The sequence below is a fragment of the Paramisgurnus dabryanus genome, chromosome 1 (assembly GCF_030506205.2).
Source record: "Paramisgurnus dabryanus chromosome 1, PD_genome_1.1, whole genome shotgun sequence".
Lineage (NCBI taxonomy): Eukaryota > Metazoa > Chordata > Actinopteri > Cypriniformes > Cobitidae > Paramisgurnus > Paramisgurnus dabryanus.
Genome location: NC_133337.1, coordinates 62,289,463 through 62,309,314, shown reverse-complemented (window position 1 = coordinate 62,309,314; position 19,852 = coordinate 62,289,463). Strand labels below are relative to the sequence as shown.

The window sequence follows — 19,852 nt, the reverse complement described above, 5'->3', positions numbered from 1 at the left end:
AAGCATCCACTGATCCAAAAACAGTAAAAACTCTTGGGTATGTTTTGATCATCACTCTGAATCTGATCTCTAACAAAGTTCATTCACAAAAATGCAATTATTTCAGCTTTTGCTCAAAACGTTGTATTTTTAAAGTAATACTCATATTTAAAAGGTGATAAAAAGAAAAGAAATCAATATGGGATTAAGTTTTTTTTTTGACAGCAGAGGGTATGTTCTTTCATTTGATATATTGTATGTTTATATATTTAAAGAAAATAATGAAAAAGCTTTTTTTAAATGCTGGCAGGGGAAAAAATACAGCTAAAAAGTGTTAAAATGTTGTTTTGGGTTTTCTGTGTTGTATGGTATGCTGTATGGTGCCTCTTGGTTACTCCCACAGTAACCAGAAAACCCTTCAAGCTTTTAAGGTGGTGTGTGTAAAATAAGCAGCATCTAGAAGTGTGAGGCGAATTGCAACCAACAGCTCACCCCTCAATTATAAAATGCATATGATAGCCACCACACGACAAACATGTCATAGTCTGAGACAACGTAGGGACGAAATGCACTCTGTAGAACAGTTTGTCCGTTTACGGCTACTGTAGAAACATGACAGCGACTTCCATGTTAGGGGACCGGTAGTGTGTGGACATTAAAATGGCTCATTTTAAGGAAATAAAAACAATACAGTTCGTTATATAAGATCTTTAAACACCACTAATAATGTAGTTATGTAGATATTGCATGTCTGTCAAGAGCTCATCTTAAAATTTACACAATGAACCTTTAAAAGGTGCCAAAACGTGTTAAATAGATAACTCCACTTGACTTGTGTCATATATTTTAAGTGTCCTGACGACATTTACTCCTCTACTTTCCTGTTGTTTATATCGCTGTTGTTTTAGTTGTTACAAATCATTTTAAAGTAAACATCCTAAAACTGACTAAACAACAGTTCAGACACTGAGGCGTGCACTGAAAGAGATTTAGTTTAGTTTTTCACCAAACCCTTTTGTATGCCTTCAGGCACAAGTCGAGTTGAGGTATTAATTTAAAACTTTTGGGCACTTTTTGAGGCTTCACCTCAGTCACTGATGTTGTCACCATTCACTCACATTGTAACCAGAAAACCTAAAACAACATTTTAAAACAGATCTGTGTTTTGGTTCTGATGAACAAAAAAAAAGGCATTAGAGATTCAAACAACACGATATGAGTAAACAATGACAACGTTTTTGTTTTGGAGTGAACTATCACATTAACAAAGACGTTGTCAGCAAACATCTGGGGCATTGAGATGAATGGGAAACCTGACAGATATGATCCTGTCTGTGAAATCCATCTTAAAGTCTGATAATCTAATGAAGACATTTGGAGCATCAAAGTTTGATTTTAATCTAATCTTACTCAGTCAATATTAAAGATATCAGCATTATATTTTTTAACAGAATGTTCTCTACTTTATGCAGTATGCCTTTTATGTAGAAAACTAGCTGGGCATTTTAGATCAGTTTGCAACTTCTCTGATCTGGAGATGATCATGAAGTTTCAGAACATCTCAACACAAAAGCTCCTCTGAGATCAAAAAACATCATTAATGCACTTATTTTAACTGTTGACATTACTGATGACAGTGAAATTGTAATGGTCAGGGCTTTTGACTGCTAAAGGTGAACCGCAGGTGGAGTTTCTGAAGAGTTTTGAGATCTCTTTCAGTCCTGGCTTTTAACTCAGGCTTTCCCCAGAGATCTGTATCTTTTACTGTGCACTTTTTCTTGCTTATGATGGAAAATGTGTCTATTAAACATGTCATTACACTGGTTGAATTGATCTTTTTAGGAACAACAGCCTACTGTTGCCTGGACACCAGCAAACAACCGCACAGATGTGTGATGCCGTCGATCCGAGCTTTCATTTAGATGTGCTGATCTCATAAATGTTGGCCTCTGTATCATGAGCCGTCTCATTGATGTCATGGAAATGTTGCATAATGCAAAAAGCGTGAAGACAAGGTCTGATGGCTCATGAATGCATGAACATGGTATCACTAATGTAATACAAACTGCAAACATTGTAAAGCCTTATTTTAAAGATTTTGCATTAGGGATCATAAGCTTATAAGGTATGTGTGTGGTGTTTAATATGGTACAGTCACATCATTTGCACAATGATTTTGTGATATTTGAGAGTTATGACACTCGCTGAAACAATCTACTGTAATCAACATGCAGGAAGCCATTTTGTTGTCATGTTACAAATGATCCATAAAACAGGAAATGACATCACAGACAGAATTCCTGTACTGAAAAAAATAACTTTTACTTAATAAAATCCTTGTAACAATTTGCCAAACTTTTTAAAGAAAAAAAAATACTGCTTTAATTTCAAGTAAAACTTACCTACCAGAATCAAATAAAATCTACTTAATAATATGTGAAACATTTGTTAAATAATTAAGTAAATGTCACTTAATTCTTTTATTTTAGAAGATTTATTTTAATCGTTTAGGTTAAAGGAGCATTTCACCCATAGAAACATTCATCTTTATTGAAAGTGCGTCATATTTTTAGTCGAAATGTAACATACATTTAGAATTTGGTGCCTATTTGACCGAGAAAAGGGGTGTTTGTAGTCTCACCCCCTTAACAAAGATATTGCACTTCCTTCTTTCAATAATGCAAAATTATGATTTTTACATCATTGAAAGAAGGAAGTGCAACACTGAAATCTGTATTTCTTCTGTCTCAGCGGCAACTGAGGAAATGATGCACGATCATTCAAAAACATGACTGGGGTTCTAACTATACAAAACTTAATGCAAATGGGTGAAGTGTCCCTTTAAGTCTATATATTTTTTTTTAAATACTGAAGCATTGTTGTCCTAAAAATATTAAATAAACCTTTTGACCGTTGTGGTAAATGTGAACTAAAACAAGATTAAGTTGATTTACCTTGAAATAATTAGTAATATAATTTGCCCTGTCCAACATCTCCATTAAGTTAAAGGAATATTCCATTTTCTTAAAAGAAATTGTGGTAATTTACTCACCACAATGTCATCCAAAATGTTGATGTGTTTCTTTGTTCAGTCGAGATGAAATTATGTTTTTTGAGGAAAACATTGCAGGATTTTTCTCATTTTAATGGACTTTAATAGACACCAACAACCCAGTCTCACCCCATGTCGTCAATATTTGACGACACTTGACCATTCGTCATATGTTGACGCGAAGGGTATACCTTTCGCGTAATTTTTTGACGAACTGGGGACTTCAATACTATTACGTCCGTTGCATTCTCTTTCCTATTTTCTTACCATTTCCGCGTCGGTTTAGGGTTAGATTTACATAATGAAATCCCTACCCAAACCTAACTCTAACCCCAACGCCAGGTGACAACTGTTTCATTTCGCGTACCTAACTCTAACCCCAACGCCAGGTGACAACTGTTTAATTTCGCGTAGACTGTTTAATTTTGCGTAATCTAACCCTAAACCGACGCGAAAATGGTAAGAAAATAGGAAAGAGAATGCAACAGACGTAATAGTATTGAAGTCCCCAGTTCGTCAAAGAATGACGCGAAAGGTATACCCTTCGCGTCAACATATGACGAATGGTCAAGTGTCGTCAAATATTGACAACATGGGGTGAGACTGTGTTAACACCAACAATTAACACTTAATTCAACACTTAACAGTTTTTTCAACGGAGTTTCAAAGGACTATAAACGATCCCAAACGAGGCATAAGGGTCTTATCTAGCAAAACAATTGTCATTTTTGACAAGAAAAATAACAAATATACACTTTTAAAGCACAACTTTTCGTTTAGGTCCGGTCCAGCGCGACCTATCGTAAATGCGTAGTGACGTAGGGAGGTCACGTGTTACATATATAAAACGCACATTTGCGGACCATTTTAAAACAATAAACTGACACAAAGACATTAATTATGGCGCTTTTCCATTGCATAGTACCCCACGGTTTAGTTTAGTTTGGGTCGGGTCAGCTTACTTTTGGGAGCTTTTCCATTGGGTGCAGAACGTAGTACGCGATACTTTTTTTCGTACCACCTCGGTTGGGGTTCCAAGCGACCCGAGCTGATACCAAACGTGACGCGAAAACACTGTAGATCACTGATTGGTCTGAGAGAATCGTCACGTCATCGCTGAAATGTAAATATTAGCTTTAGCTTACTGCTAGCTTGCGCTGTCTCAAGCAAACATGTTGTTATCTGTGTTCTGCTATAAGTTTCCAAACACCCTTTTAGCGACGAAAAACATCCGCAGGTTGAGAATCCGGGACACCATAACAGTTTTTTCCAGACTTGCAGTGTGTGGCGGCACATTCGCGACGTGCACGTCCGCATTATATATGCTTAAATGCAACTTGAATGAGGCTCAGCGGAGCGCCGTCGACTGACGCGGTCGGGTGTTTGAACAGAAACTGTCATGTGAGACAGAGGTAGTTATAAACGCGATGTGCACACATCTATTTGTGGTGGTCAATTTTAATTTTGTGGCAGACTGAGAAATAAATGAATGTATGGGAATGTACAACAACGCTCTCACGTGTATGATGTCACAGCAGTAGGCAGCGTAAATATAACGACACGCCTATAATCCCTCCCACTCCGAAGTGATACTAAACTCGATGGAAAAGCTAACCACGCCAAAGTGAGGTGAGCTGACCCAACCCAAACTAAACTAAACCGTGGGGTACTATGCAATGGAAAAGCGCCATTAGTATCAGTTGACATACAACAACGTAGGAACGGTCCTCTTTCACCACATTTGTAAACACTGGGGCGAAGTTTCGCGTTCGTCCTCTGTGACCTCTTGACGTGATGACGTATTGCGTCGGGACACGCTAGCGCATGACGACCGGATCTAAACGAGAAGTTGTGCTTTAAAAGTGGATATTTGTTATTTTTATTGTCAAAAATGACAATCGTTTTGCTAGATAAGACCCTTATGCCTCGTTTGGGATAGTTTATAGTCCTTTGAAACTCCGTTGAAAAAACTGTTAAGTGTTGAGTTAAGTGTTAAGTGGTGGTGTCCATTAAAGTCCATTAAAATGAGAAAAATCCTGCAATGTTTTCCTCAAAAAACATAATTTCTTCTCGACTGATCAAAGAAAGACATCAACATTTTGGATGACATGGTGGTGAGTAAATTATCTGGATTTTTCTTTTAAGAAAATTGAATATTCCTTTAACCGAGTTACTCTTAGGGGCGGTTTTCCGGACAGGGATTAGACTTATCCTAGACTTAAATAAATGTAAGAGCTGTCCAACTGAAAACAACTTGCACTGACATATTTTCATATCTTAAAATACATCAGTGCCCTTTGTTTTGCCATAGAATTCACACAAGTAATGTTTTAAGTAAGGCATGTTTGTTAAAACTAGTTATATTACCAAACTAAGGCCTAGTCCTGTTTTAAGATAATCCCTGTCCGGGAAACCCCATGGTGTTTTAAATGGCATTATAACACAAAATGTATGAATAAACTTGATTTTGTTATCAAATATTGAAGAAGTTAAAGTTCTTATCAGTTATTATTCTGTGAAAAAGTTTAAATAATCACAATATTCAGCCACAAAGGATTATGGGTATTCCTTGCAACATTGATCATTTTAAATTGATTTCACTTGAATGTTTAAGCTTAATGGATTTTATAAAACGGGCAGTTCTGGTTCTTCATTCTGATTGGTTGAAACGCGTTCTAAGCCGTGATAAAATACACCGGTAACCTCACGGTTCAGACCACATTACATAAGTATCACTGCGCCACTTTTACTGCGTATTGATTTATGAAAATAAACACCACAGTCTTAAATCATATTTTTAATTTGTCTACAATTGCACAATTAATGGCGATATCCAGATGAATGTCAATAAATATTGTTGAGTCATCTCGTCGATAAAGAGAAAACGTTGTCTAAGGATTTTATAACTCAAGTTCATACGTCCGCTATTATCCACTGGGTGGCGATCTTACCCAACTTAAACACTGACGCATTCACTGAAAACACCGTGTAGTACTGTTCATGGCTCCGTCTGAATCTGATCTCTTACTAAAGTTCTTCACAAAAATGGAATTATCTCCGCTTTTAATAAAAAAATTTGAGAGGTGATAAGAGATCAAATGAAGGTAGGATGAAATGTTTTTTTGTTTGTTTTTGTTTCAAAGCGGATGGTCTGTTCTTTCATTTGATATTTTATGTTTATATAAAGAAGATAATTTTCTGCAAGGCATTAAACTAAAACTGGGTGGCAACTTAAAAAAAAAAAAACGCTGACGGGGAAAGAGTTCAGCATGCTTCCAAGCATATTTGATCATCACTTCAACAGTTGCACGATATAAATGTTAATGTATAAATTAGATGAATGGTGATTTATAAAATAAACACCACAGTCTTAAATCATATTTTCATTGTGTCTTTGCTGTGTCTGTGTTGGTTGGGAACTGCGCTCTGTTTCAGTCACACTTGATTCTGAGGAACTACTTTGTTTGGCGGAAGAGTAATATTTGTACTAATATAATTACAACTTTTTTGGGTTTTATTTTATAAAATCCCTCTAACGTTATGCATATGAAGTAACCGTTTTATAAACGCAATAAACCCCTCGAAGCGTTGGGTTACCAGTGCATTTTATAACAGCTAAGGGGGTTTAGGCACTCCGCTTCGCGTCGTGCCTAACAACGCCCCTTAGCTGTTATAAAATGCACTGGTAACCCACTGCTTCTCGGGGTTTATTGCTTTATTATACGCTTAAAAGTAAATAAACTAAGATTTTTTAGGCAGACTTGAAGGTGCTAAAGTTTTTTATTAAAATGTTAAGGAATATATGCAGTGATTTTAAAACAGAAAATATATAATAAGACTTACTATTCCCACACAGTTCATTTTGTACATGAATTAATTGTGTATTTATTTATAATTTTACTTAGGAAAATCTAGTTCTCAATAAATGTTGTTATAGAAATTATGGGTAAATCTAATATATTTTACTAAACCAAAAGGTTAGTTTTATCAGTGTAACTCTGCACCTTTTTATGACATGCAATTAGACCAGAAAATTTTAGCTTTTAAAGTGAAATTAAAAGAATGAAATCATAGACATATATAAAATATTACATTTTGCATCGTTGTTACTTTTGACATTTTACATTTTGGAGTTGTTTTCAAAAATGTATTTAAAAGTTTCCTCCTTTTTATCATCTCAGATAAATTTATGTAATACTCATTCTCAGTATGTTTTTACGAAAGTCATTAAAACCAACAAACAAAGACTTTAGTTTGTCTGCAGATTTCTGCACATGGTTCACTTGTCCCTAGTGAGTCAGTTTAGAAGAATGTTAGCGTTCGCTAGATTATCTATGGATGAAGGTACGAACCATCCACACTCTCCATCAGTGAATGCTATTGAGAAACAAGCATCAACAGATGGCTTTTCTGGCTCAGCATACTGAGTTATGTTCCTTCAACAAAAGTGCAATTTTAAGAGTTTCCCATCTAAAAACAGACATAGATGATTTGCTTTGAGGTCAGTCATAAATTCATGATGGATTCTCTGTGATCTTATTTCTTTTAATGGTTTACAAGTCACATGACAACAAAATAGCTTCCTGCATGTTGGTCACACCAGCACCACAATTTTTACTTTGGCAGGCAAATGTTTTTCAGATATTAGTAATAATATAAAACAAAAATACTAAATACTATTTCTAAAGAAATAATACAGGCAGTAACATCACCGACACATTTAGAATTTTAAGTAAACTAGTCAACTTTCCATACTAAACAAGTGTAAGATAAGAGGCTTTGTTTCACACAGATTGATCATGGAGATCATTTTCAGATGGAGAGCCATGTTGCGCCCTCAACACACAGGACTGCCTACTCTCCAATGTTGTTATTTCGCTGAACGCCAACATATAAACAAGGCTTCTAGATTGATCTAGTGAATTTGCAGTTATTACTATGAAATGTTTACTAAAATCAGGCAACAACAGAACAATGTAATTACACTTTTTTCATCTGTAAAATATAGAAGAAGCTTGTATGGACATATGGTCTGATCGCTTGAAAACACCATTTTGTTTGTGACTCAGATAGTTGAGGTGGTAGCTGCAGTGTAATGGCTCGTTCTTTTCCTTGTCATAACAAAGTCTCGGGTCCGAGCCAGCATTTTTTAAAACAGAGACTCTGAACAGCTGCGGTGAATTATGTGCTGTAAGCTCTGGGACTCTTCCACCCACTACCTCTCAAGGGTCCTTCATACCCTAACAACACAAGCCAGGGTTTCCTGAATGCTCCCAACATACATACATACCATCTTTAACAGACTCATTTCCATGCTTTTCAACATTTCCTGGCCTACACGCCATGGTTTTCTATAACCTTGCTGAGATGGTATAAGAGTTTTTCCTGAAAGATCGCGGGCTATGCCCAAAACGCCAGGCCAAATGACTCCTGGTTTTGTTATGAACTCAAGCAGCAGTGGCGATTGGTCTCAGCAGTAGTTCTTGGGGAGAATGCCACGTTTACCCGCTGAAAGTGTTTCACTAGGACTCAATCCAGAGGACAGTTCGCCCCAAGCACATTCTTCACAAGACTCGCTTCCTGTTCGTATACTTTCATCCCACAGACAACAAATAGATGAACTTTTTAACCAGGGCTTGGCCACGCACACACAAATAACCAGAACACAGCCAAAGTACACTTAACACATTTTACAATTAACTCTTTACAGTATTCCCATAAATACATCTGGGAAAAGTTCTGTATCTTACATTGTAAAAATATTTCTGTAGAAATGACCGTATTCCTGGCAGCTGGTTGCCAGTAATCTTCTACGGTAAGTTACTGGCAACCAGCTGCATAATTACAGCTAATTTTTAAGACCAATGATACTGAAACTTTGTGGTCCACGTGTGTTAGCTCTGAAGTCATCTCTATGCTAGTATATGCCTAAGCGTTAAGAAGTTGGAGTGTCCACTAGAGGCACTGGCGGTGCTCGTTTTTTCTCAGTTTTGACGCAGGTTCATTCAAAGTTACAAAGCAGTCAATACTTAACATTATTGAAAGTGCAATTTTAAACTGCATTGAACTGTAAACTAGCTCTAAACGATCCCAACTGAGACATAATGGTCTTATCTAGCAAGATGATCACATTTTTTGCTATTTTTTAAATGGGGCACGATATTGAGAAAATATGTGATTTCCCTAGAGAAATAGTATTTTTATTAGCTATTCTTTAAAATCATTTAGGTATGTAATTATTATACTAAAAACTAATTGGTAATTCATATTCTTCTGAATGTACTTAAAATCTAATTCAGACTAAAAAAACTTTTTAGGCACAAGTTTGTTGCTGTCGTTTTCCTTGCTTGTCTCTAATCCTGCCATATGTATTTTCCGCTCTCTGCTTTGAGCTGCTAGGTTCACCTTGTGCGCTCGCTCTAGCCAATAGTATAACAGTATAAGATACTTGCCGGGTTTTTAGTAAGGCCCCTTCTGAGCAGTAGTTTTGCATACGTTAGGCGTGACCTTTCCACGTGATTATCTAATGAGTAAGGTCTGGCTGGTGCATCACATGGCTAGTGCAATATGAGAAGTTTTGGTTTTAAAATTATCACTTTATTTTATTTTAGGGAAAATGACGATCGCTAGATACAACCCTTATGCCTTGGTCGGGATCATTTAGAGCTCTTTAAAGCTGGATTGAAACTGCTTTTTTAAACCGCATTGAAACTGAAAACTGTTGAGGTCCACTATAGTCCACTACATAGAGAAAAATCCTGGAATGTTTTCCTCAAAAAACTTAATTTCTTCTCGACTGAACAAAGAAAGACATAAACATCTTGAATGGCATGGGGGGGGTGTGAATTGTCGGGATTTTTTTATGAAAGTGGATTAATCCTTTAAGATTACATTGCAGGGGCAACGTAATGTTGGGTACACACCAAAAGATAATCGGGCTGATTTTGGGCCGATTTCCCAACTTCCGACAATCCTAGCTATGTCCTGATTATCTTGATGGTTCGACAGATTATCTTATCAGATTTTCCCTTGGTGTGTTAAGAGTGTCCGAACCTGATCAGAAGAACGTCGGAGCCGCCCCGATCGCAAATCGTAAATTATAAACATGTTTAATATTTACGATCAGAAATCCTGATATGTGGGGGGAAAACCATGAGGACAAACGCGTGCACGCTCTTAAGATTATCACGTGAAACGAAACCATATCCAATCAGAAAGCGAGATGATGGAAGACGGAAGTCATTGCACAGCACAAAGTGAAGTTGATCCAAAATGAACTTCTACAGACCTTGTTCCCGCTGTCTCCATGACTTCACCCAAACCCTTTTTTTTTTCCTTGAATTTTCTGTGAAAATCATTCCAAACACTATCATCGAAATTTCTTCTTGCATACATTCTTATTCTGAAGTCTTGTGAGATTTTGCGAGATTTCCTGTGTTCACAGTCGAGACTCTGGTTAAAAATCTGTTTGTGTGTGGTGTGCTGGATTTGACACATCACACACTATAGGAGCAAAACGGTTAAATCTAGGATTTTTTATCCTCATGAATGTGGTCTATCACATTTTGAAAATCTTATAAGATGTAAAAAAGCTTTTGTTGTGTACCCAGGATAATTCACTTATGTATGCAACATATTTACGCACCTTTGACTATAAATGAGAACCAAGGGGCCCAAAATAGAAACCAAACGCCTCGATTCAATCGAAAATATGCAGCGATATCTGCAGGAGCAATGTATTTTAGGTTATGTTAGAATGTACTCAGATGTATGTATGGCGAGAGTAAGCATGGGTTGCTTTTAGCAGACATAAAAATTGTCTTTTCAGGAAAAATTGACCTGACTCGTGTTGCACTACACAGACTTTGCTTCAATCAAATACTTTCTAAAATGTAAATGTGCCTCAACTTAATTTCACCTGAAAGCCGTAAAATTATAGTTCATGGGTTCAGTGATGTAAAGCAGGGGTTTTCAAACTTTTTGTGTGTGTGGACCACTATCTGTAATCAAGAATTTTCGCGGACCACCTCATAATACTTATTATAAAATATGTCTACACAAAGTCCTGAATTAATCTGCACATCTAAATAGTCTAAATAGCACTAAACTAAAACTATAACTGGTCATCACATCAGTACAACAGGTTTCTTAACCTTATATCATAATTATTTATATACATATTCTTAGTGTTGGGAAAGTTCACTTTCTACATGAACTAGTTTAGTTCACAGTTCACAAATTTTAAAATGAACTAATTTATAGTTATTTTTTCCCATATTATTTTTTTTAAATGATTGGCATTATAGCCCATATAGAACCACCACAGACAGCAATTATTTGATCAGTTTTAACACTGAAGCTAAATGCGTCAGATTTCATCTTCATGTCCAACTTTAAATCCTTATCCAACCAGGGTTTACATAAGCATTGACTGTCTTTTAATTTTTGTATTTGTAAGTTACACATACCTTGAAAGGCTAGCTGGGTGGGGGTCGCACCCCGGGCGAGAAGCGTTGCGAGGCATTGCGTGTATGACAACTCGCAGGTATTGCACACCACACGTGCACGTTAAATAGCGTGAGCTTATTCAAAGTCTATATCAAGATCCGGAATATGCGTTGGCAGCCTATGTTAATCGTTAACGATTTAGGACAAATGTGATGTTATTTAATGTTAAACTATTTGAGTTGCGCGGCAGGAATTTCAGAAGCGTCTGTGTTGTTGTGATGACGCATGCAGCGTGACTGGTGAACGCCGAGTGGTGGCGGTGTTGCCAGATTGGGTGTTTTTCCGCTACACATTAAGGCCTGTTTAGAGTGTGTTTTAGTCGGGTTTTCGCCTGGAAGAATATACAAATCTGGCACCCTATTGAACGACGTTAAACTGAGAGAGCGTGCCGTTCACAGGCACCAGAATGAATGAGTTCACAGTAACGTTTATTAGGCAGCAGTACACGTTCGCCCAAAATATGAACATATTTAAAATATTAAAATATACATATTTTTATTTTGCCTTTTCACGGACCACCTGCAGTACCCTCACGGACCACTAGTGGTCCGCGGACCACAGTTTGGGAATGGCCGATGTAAAGCACACCTTTCAGGGTCTATGTTTTTAAAAGGGCCCCGCTATACATCAAACTTTTAAATGGATTTTATTTCAGTATAGGAAATAAGCCAAACACAGTAAAAAAGAAAACTGCATTCATCAAGTGATTTTAAGAAGCCTGGTAATCATTACTTTGCAAACAAGTTCCGTTAAATACAAACACAAAATGCTTGCAAAAGACAGAAGAAGCTTCATCAGAATTGTTCATGTCACATAGACATTAAAAAGCAAAGTATTTTATGAAATCATCTGTGACAGATTTAAGACTAAGTGATCAAGTGTGTTTTTTATGCTTGTCAAACAAGCCATTTGATTTACATCTTTAACAATCAGCTGCTGGACTGTAGTTTTTCCCTGTGTGTCTGAGATTAAAGATGTTGACTCGATCAGCTGTAGTGTAAGCGTGCATGGTCATATCATGCAAAAACATAAGACTAGAGAGGGAGAGAGTGTTACTCCTTGCAAATAGCAGACATGACAGACACTTCTTCCTGTTTCACTTCAGTCAATCTAAACACTATTTTCATAATCTGACACAAATAAAACTATTAAAATACAACTAGAACAGAAAATAACTGCATGCATTCTTTTTGTGATTCGTTATTGATTCTAGAAAATTCCAGGATTGTACTACTTGCCAGATAAAATAGTTATAAAAGAAATGATTAATGTATGTAATGTTCCCATCCAGGCATAACATTGCTTAACTTTTCTCATTATATCTGATGGACATAAGTGCTTTTGGAACACACCTGTGATGTTAACATTTCTGAAAACGTGCAGAAATGAGCCAATTTTCTCCACTCGCCGCTATTAAATGGGAAGTCTGAACCTGGAACTTATAACATGTATGACAGCAGAGAACAAAAATGATGCTCTCTCTCTCTCAACATTCTTCAAGTTCTTCTTCAACTTAAAGCAACACCAAAGAGTTTTTTTAACCTTAAAATAACGTTTCCAAAAAAGTTTCAGTGGTTCATCCACTCAAAACAGGGTGAATGGCACTTTCACATTCGCTTTGCAGCCCTCTATCGGCCAAAACCGCACTAAAGAAGTTTCCAACCGTCGGGTAGTGGTCCTGTAGTTCGAGTGAAAACTACAAAAACTTGCTTTACGGCAGACCTACAATCCAATCAGAGCCAGTTATGCTGCAGTATTTACGACAGTGCTAATGAACAATTACGCTTCTAACATGTAGGGGTAGCAAAGAGCAATAAGTCTTTAGTGTTGCTTTAATGATGTCATTTCTTATAACAGTTTATTATTTCTTACCTTTCTTAATCTTAATCCATATGCTCTATGGGTATCTGCATCAAGCACTTTATGGACTTAATGTGCAATATATGTTCATGTTTGTGTATTTCATGTTATTGGAAGGGGGGATATATGTGTGGGATGTGTTGTACTGTCAGTGTACTGTTGCATTGGTGTTAATGTGAGCAAGACAAATTCCTCTCAATTGTATTGTTGAAATGGCTAAATAAATCTTTGAATCTTGAATCTTTGAATCTATTAAAGGGCACCTATTATGCAAATAAAAGTTTGCAGTGTGCGAACACAACCACCCTATGATGAAATTTTTTTAATTGTTTTTTAATCCCCATTAAACCAAAGCAGTTTCGTTCGACGTGCCGTTTTGTTTCTCTTATGAATGTGAGGTCACATTGATAAAGCCTCGCCCCTTACCATAGTTTCCACCCTCAGGAAGTTGTACTCTTTCCACTAGATACTATTGTCTTAGACTGTATTAATCAGATCTATTTTAACTGAAAGCGCTCACTGTCTGTATGTAAGGAAGTGAGAAGCTGTAGCTCCTTTGCATTTAAAGGTACAGACATTTAAACAGCACATTTTTGCTCTCAGCCAAACAGGGGCATTATGCTATAATTAATGATCTGTGGGGTATTTTGAGCTGAAAAATCACAGACACATTCTGGGCACACCTGATATATATATATATATATTACACCTTAACCTCATTCACACAGCACTTTGGTCTCAGAAAATACCCGTAAAATTGGCAAACAAGCTTCTGTGTGAATGCAAACACGTCCCGTAAATCTTCTGGGATCGTTCCCAGAAAGAGGACCTAGTAACATTTCTGTAAGATACGCGGGAAACCCTCAGTGTGAACAAGATGCAGAAACAACCCTTATGAAAATTAACCATGGTTTTATTTTGGTAAAAGTGTAGTAACCATGTTTTTTGGTGTATTGATTACTATCAGCAAAACTATGGTTTTACTACACTAACCATGGTTTTTTTGGTGTGTCGTCGCAACAATTAAGTTATGGTTCAGCTCTTTAAAATGAGGGATTTACAGGCAGATCAACATTCACAACGAGAAATGTCAGCAAACTGGACTGATATCAGGTAAGTTAGCTTGTCACTTACCACAATGAAGCGATGATCATTCATCAGCATAAAAGAATATCACGCCACATACTCATATGAGCTTATGATAAACAAAAATGCCGGGTGTCATCGCAACAAGATATATCGTTCAGCTACTCAAAACGGGGGTTTTAAATGCACTTTAACAATCACGATGAGAATGTCTGCAAACTTGATCAAAGCAGAGATCAGGGATCTCATCAAATATCAACTCTTAAGATCATTCACCAGCATCACTCCTTTATAATCTTATAAAGATTAAAGAGTGGTTTCTGGCGAGAGAAATAATAAATAATAAGCAAACTGCACTGCGGAAAAGAAACTACCAAGTACAGGACTTTAAACATGTCCATGTCTTTCTGGGACCTTTCCGGTATCAGTGTGAATGCAAACACAGATTCTGGGAGTGTGAATGAACAAAAAATCAAACATTCCCGGAAAAATCCTGGATGCATTTTCCGTGTATTTTCCGGAATGTCTGTTTGAAAAGGGCTCTTGTAATAGGTGCCCTTTAATGTGAATAAAACAACATGTGTGCATCTGTTCACAAACAGAACTTATCTTAAAATGCTAGAATGTCAACTAAAGGGTAAACACTACAGTAAACACAACAAACTGTTTTCCTCAAGAAATCTGTTATTCGATGGATCTTTGTGTAATTGTTTTGGATATGTATGAAAAAATGTCACTTTATGACTGATCTGATGACAGATTAATCTACGGGTGTTACGAAACCCACGGCATCTGACTTGTTGCCCCTCTGCCTCATGAGGCAATGACTTCGGCGGCATGAAGGCAACTCCTGGGACTGCATTCGGACAGCCTTCATAGGCTGTGTAATGGAATTTCGTTTGAAATATAAACAGAGAGCGCCTTTGTGATAACTAATTGCATATTTGAAAACTACAATACTAATTCCTCGCTATACATGCAATCAAAATGTGTAAAAGTGCAATACAACCTTATTTACACTAAATTTGTGCATAGAATTCATAGAATTGTAGGACAAGACGATAACAGGAAGTAAACCATACATTGGATTCGGATGTGTCTTGATCTTCCTGCCTTGAAATGCTGCCTCTGAAAGCAGCATTTTAGAGATTTTGGATGCAGCCATAAACTCCTTTGTAGATCTTCCAAAAAATCCTAAACTGCAAGCAGGATATTGAATATAGTCTAAAAAACCCTGTGAAAGGATGCTGAATGATCTCAACAGGAAAGATTGCTGTGGTTGACTGAAGCTAGTGACTTTGTCTGCACTCATGTCCCTTTCCAAACTCACTCAAACCCATAAAGAAATAACCCAAACAAACTATTACAAAAGAGAGCATCACCATCCCTATTGAGCTCCTGTCCACACACAAAAAAAACCCTGCTTGATAAATCCACCCAAGTCTAAAGTGATCAGGATCAAAACAACAACAGAAGTTTAAAAAGGACGATAAAGCTGAAAAATGTGTTGAAATCTTGTCACAAATAGATAAAAATCACTTATTTTATTTGTAATATATGAATAATAAGGGATGCACCAAAAGGAAAATTCTAGGCCGGAGCCAAATAAAATGAAACACGCAGAATAACAAACAATTTTTTTTCATTTTCCTAATTATTTTGCCATTCTCACTATTGCACAAGTTCAATTTTCAGAATGTCCTTTTTACTATATTTATTTCACATTACTTAACAAACATTCCAACAGTCATTATAGGGCCTTTTCACCTGAATATGCAAATAACATATTCATTATTCTGCCTTAAGAAACTTGAAACAACACAAGGGTGTTTTCACATATACACTGTTTAGGTCGGCCCAAATGACGTGTCGCTCCGAGTACGGTGCGTTTGGGTCAGTGTGAACACAACAGCCGCACTCGGGTGCGCACTAAACGACCGCTCCGAGACCGCTCTAAACAGGTGGTCTCGGAGCGGCTGTTGCCGAACTCTGGGGCGACCCACCTGTGGTGTGAACACTGCTGGACCTCGGGCCGAACCAAATACAGGAAGTTCTCCACATGTTTGAGCCACTGGGCTTTCGTTGTGACGTGAGCCGGGTGTTATATTGTGGGTTAACAACAAACAAGCCAATCCTGGTCCGTTGCATAGAGATTTGCTGTCTCCTTTACGTTTGAGCTGATGATTTTATAAATGCATAGCTGTCCTCCACACACAAATAGTGACATTACGGGCTTTTAGCAAACGGCTCCGTGAGAAAGGCTTTAATAGAACAGCTACGCAATTTCGCGTTAAAGCAAAGAAACTTCGCAAAGACGTGCATCGTTTATCTCCACATCTTGATAGCTGCGCTCTCTCTGTCAAGCTGGTTGTCGTGGAAACGTGGGGGTGGTCATGAGACGGTAAGAGCTGTCAGAGACCAATGACAGCGCTGACCGTTGTCACATGGTGTACGGTGCGGCATTTCGAGTAAAGTAAAAAATATATATATGTGAACACGGACCGCACTAACTAAAAAATGATACAATGTATTTTGGTGCGCTCCGAGGCCGCACCACGGTGCGCACCAACATATGTGAAAACAACCTTATGCAGCACAGCACTGTATGTTGTTGAGCATCAGATGCGAGCCTGCCTGCACGGTTAGCATGAGCAAAGGGAGAGAGAAAGACGGTGGCAAGATTGACAGAGCATGAAAGAGGAAAAAGCTGTTTTAAAAAGCTTTCGTTAATAAACATTTTATTTCTAATTTAATATAAGTGTGTTTTTCAATTGGGACTTTACTTAGGAAGTTTTTATTACATACTGCTGACGCTCTCCGTCATTCCCCTTTTCATTTATGACATGAAATGAAGAGCTAAAGTCTCTCATTCTCCGTGCATGTGCATTCAGCATACAAATACCCAAATGCTGTGTATTTTTCATACGCTGCATGCTGTTCAGGATGTCTTGATTTTAAATGATAAATGAAACTTGTAGTGCTGTATGTTTTTGTGTCTTTCTCTGACATTTTAAACTGCTTTCACCGACATGTTTGCTCTCACGACTCTCACTGGTTGCTATTCTATCACGTCATCAAATACCTCATTGTTCTGTAAAATTTATTCGGACTTTTCATATGTTCGGCTATGTTTTGCTATTTTCAGCCAAATAGTCTCGGTTACCAAACATTTATGTGCATCCCTAATGAATATTTTTAAAATAATCTGGGGACCCCTACCTGTGCACACAAAAATGCACCACTGGTCAAATCAACATATATTTTATGTTACTTTAACCTAAAAAATTAAGTTAAACAATTTCAACTTGTTTAAAAATTCTAAAGTTATGTCAATTTATCACAGGTCAAAACTTATAATATGAATTGACTTGCAAAACCAGGTTGCTTTAACTTTTTTTTTTTTTACAAAGCAGTATGCATATTTTCTGCACAGTGAATCTGAATGATGTATTTATTAACGAAATGTGAAGTAAAGAGCAGAACACCATATCCCTCAATACAATGCACTCAAATTGACCTTCCATTTCCAGTTCAACACATGGGCTGTAACCAATTACAGATATTATTTTTGGTAATGAACTGATACATTTTCCACCATTCATAAAGCACACTTACAATTATCATAAAGACCAGTGAAACGTTCATTACCAGTGGTTTTTAAACTGTGGGCCACAAGAAGGTGCCAGGGGCCCCAGTTTTTTGATATTAAAAAAAAAATACATTAATTATCATACACTCTGTGTAATTAAACTTTATACAATATATAATTTAATGTTTTGTTTAATTCCAAGTTTTAGAACGTTTTATGTTATAAGTTTTCTGTGTGGGGTGGGGGGCACACAGGGGTAACCATACATAAGAGCATGCTGAAAAAGTTTAAGAATCCTGCATTATACTTAAATGTTCTGCGTATATAAATTACTGAAGCATGAGAGAAAACATCTGCTGTGTACATGTGCAGGACAAAAGATAAATGTCCAAAAAGAAATAAATGTCCTAAACGTCACGCTTTTGTAAATAAAGTATTCAGCTGTAATTTCAGTGTGGATATTTATTCCTTGTCTTCCACAACAAAAGATTAACCTCAATTTTCTCCTCAATCTTTGCTGAAACCCATTGTTCTGAAATGACAGTGTAGGACTTAAACAAATAAAGAGAAACTCAATGAATTCAGCCTAATGTCAAAAGCAGAGCTGCTTTAACACTGCCCCCTATTGGCTACAGTTATTCACTGTACACACGCACGCGCGCGCACAATATACATGTACAGTACATAAAACTCATCATCATCATTGAGTGACTCTCTTAAGCTGTCAAAGACAAAACATGCGTGTGTATATATATACGGTAAACAATACTTATTGCAAGATGTGTCTTTATCGAGTGGAAAATGTGTCACATAACTGTTAAAAAAAGTTGAATAACCAAACCTTCATTTATACAGTTTTCACTGTATCTCTCATACAGTTATCTGTTATTGACTGATGGAGCCTGATACTGGACCGATGGATTATTTTATGATACTGTTTATTTTAACAACTTTAATGTCACTTTCTTTCCAAAGCAGCTTTCACTAAACTGACTGCAAAATGAGTTTGAAAACAAAGACTTGAGATGTGAAAATAAACTGAAGGATTATCAGAACATACAACAAAGAAAAGAGAAACACAGCGTTACATGCTGTGACAGCCAATGCATTATATCACATAACTAGTCGAGGTTTTGTTTAACTAAACAAGACAATTATTAACTATAAATGTGGTTGTTTCGTTGTAAACCTTTCACTTTTTGTTTTCTTTCTTTCCTTGTCTTTTATTCTTTCTTAAACTAACTGTTGAATGTTAAGTTATAAAAAAATACAGTAAGTGCTTTACCTAATAACATGATCTCCAGTTTTTTGCGGTCTACTCGAAACCTCTCCTCGGTCCATTCGGGGTCCAGAGGTGGCGAAGGTCCTGCGGTGTCATCCTCAGACACGGGCAGCGGTGAATCAGTGCTGCGCTCGCTGTTCGAGCCCGGGTCAGACTGCTGTAAGTATCCGCTCAAGGGTTCACACTGACCGGCCATGACTTCCACAGAGCACCGCTAAGTCTCCGCAGCTCTCAGATCATCCTGACCGCGGTCTCTCCGTTACTCACACTGACCGGAGGAGTAAAACGCCGCCCTTACTTCAACATCTGCCAGAGGATGGGGTTTGGAGGAGTAACAAAATTTTAGTCAGCTGTCTACCTAGAAAAATTCCGGTACAGTAGGCAGCTTACTAACAACTTTTGAGACAGAACCAGTGGATTTATAATTCTTATTTAACTTTTTACTATTTTATTAATTTACATAGATTTGTTATTCATTTGTAAACATATTGGTATT

At 37.1% G+C, this 19,852-nt stretch overlaps 1 protein-coding gene across 2 annotated transcripts in view; it reads right to left on the bottom strand.

Moving 5' to 3' along the window:
• Positions 1-19,731, bottom strand: part of bicc1b (BicC family RNA binding protein 1b) — a 112,221-nt gene extending 92,490 nt beyond the window's left edge. Inside the window, exon 1 of one of the 2 annotated variants that reach the window (XM_065242775.2) lies at positions 19,360-19,731. In XM_065242775.2, coding sequence (XP_065098847.1) covers positions 19,360-19,552 — 193 coding nt within the window. In that variant the 5' untranslated portion in view covers positions 19,553-19,731. The remainder of the gene's footprint in view (positions 1-19,359) is intronic. The other variant, XM_065242773.2, reaches the window with a different exon arrangement.
• Positions 19,732-19,852: the final 121 nt, after the last annotated feature.